We start from the raw sequence: 1,025 nt of genomic DNA on the forward strand, positions 1-1,025 counted from the left end.
CAAAACCAATCTTTTTAGATTCCCCTTTTCATTTGAAAATATGGCAATGATTATCATTACTACCTTTACAAACTATGTTGAGATTGGTAAATTAATGGGTCTTGATCATCATCTTTCTTTATTGTTAAGCCTTTCTTTTACCCCATTTGACTTTTAGAGCAAACCCTACACAACCCCAAGTTCCTAGTGCTAAGCTTGCTTGGGGGTTTATCAATGGCGAATACTATTTTCCAAACTAAAATCTTAAGATCTTTCTTCTGCATTGCTCTCTGTTAACAAGTGAGACCAATATTATTACAGGTTGGCTCCCAAAGTGGTGACAATGGTAGAACAAGACCTAACCCAGTCAGGCTCANACTACTACTCCGCTCTCTTCGACTCCCTCAGCGCCAGCTACAGCGAGGACAGCAACGAGCGGCACATTGTCGAGCAGCAGCTCCTCTCTCGTGAGATCCGCAACGTGCTGGCCGTGGGCGGGCCTGCACGCACTGGTGAGATCAAGTTTGGCAACTGGCGTGAGAAGCTCAGCCAGTCTGGCTTTCGCGGCGTGTCGCTCGCTGGAAATGCTGCTGCTCAGGCTACGCTTTTGCTCGGAATGTTTCCTTCAGATGGATACACGCTCGTGGAAGAGAACGGAACGCTGAAGCTCGGATGGAAAGATTTATGCTTGTTAACTGCTTCAGCTTGGAAGCCTGTTCATACTAGTTCAGCTGCTTATCTCACAACTTCATCACAGAAGTATTGAACATCAAGATTTATATTTCGGTTTCTATGTTGTTATGTACATTATGAGAGATGATATCACTATCTGCTTTCTTCGCTGTTGAGAAGGAAAGCTGCTTTGTTTGCTGCTAATAGTGGGCATTGAGAGGTCATTTTCTTCTTGTTTCCTTGTTTTGTATTTTGGTCAAATGAGCTGGATAGGGAGATGGTAGATGGAGCAAAAGGATAAGAGAGGAATTGAAATTCTTGTTTTGTGCTTAAAGGAGGGAATGGGTTATGTATTTTTGTGGCGTGGAGCTTAT

At 43.5% G+C, this 1,025-nt stretch overlaps 1 protein-coding gene across 1 annotated transcript in view; it reads left to right on the plus strand.

The window, feature by feature from the left end:
* Positions 1–890, plus strand: part of LOC109831198 (protein SCARECROW 1-like) — a gene marked incomplete at its 5' end in the record, with an annotated part of 1,483 nt that extends 593 nt beyond the window's left edge. The window contains one exon of the mRNA XM_020398534.1: positions 301–890. Within this exon, the coding sequence (XP_020254123.1) occupies positions 301–745 (445 nt within the window). The remainder of the gene's footprint in view (positions 1–300) is intronic.

Source organism: Asparagus officinalis, chromosome 2 (genome assembly GCF_001876935.1).
Source record: "Asparagus officinalis chromosome 2, Aspof.V1, whole genome shotgun sequence".
Lineage (NCBI taxonomy): Eukaryota > Viridiplantae > Streptophyta > Magnoliopsida > Asparagales > Asparagaceae > Asparagus > Asparagus officinalis.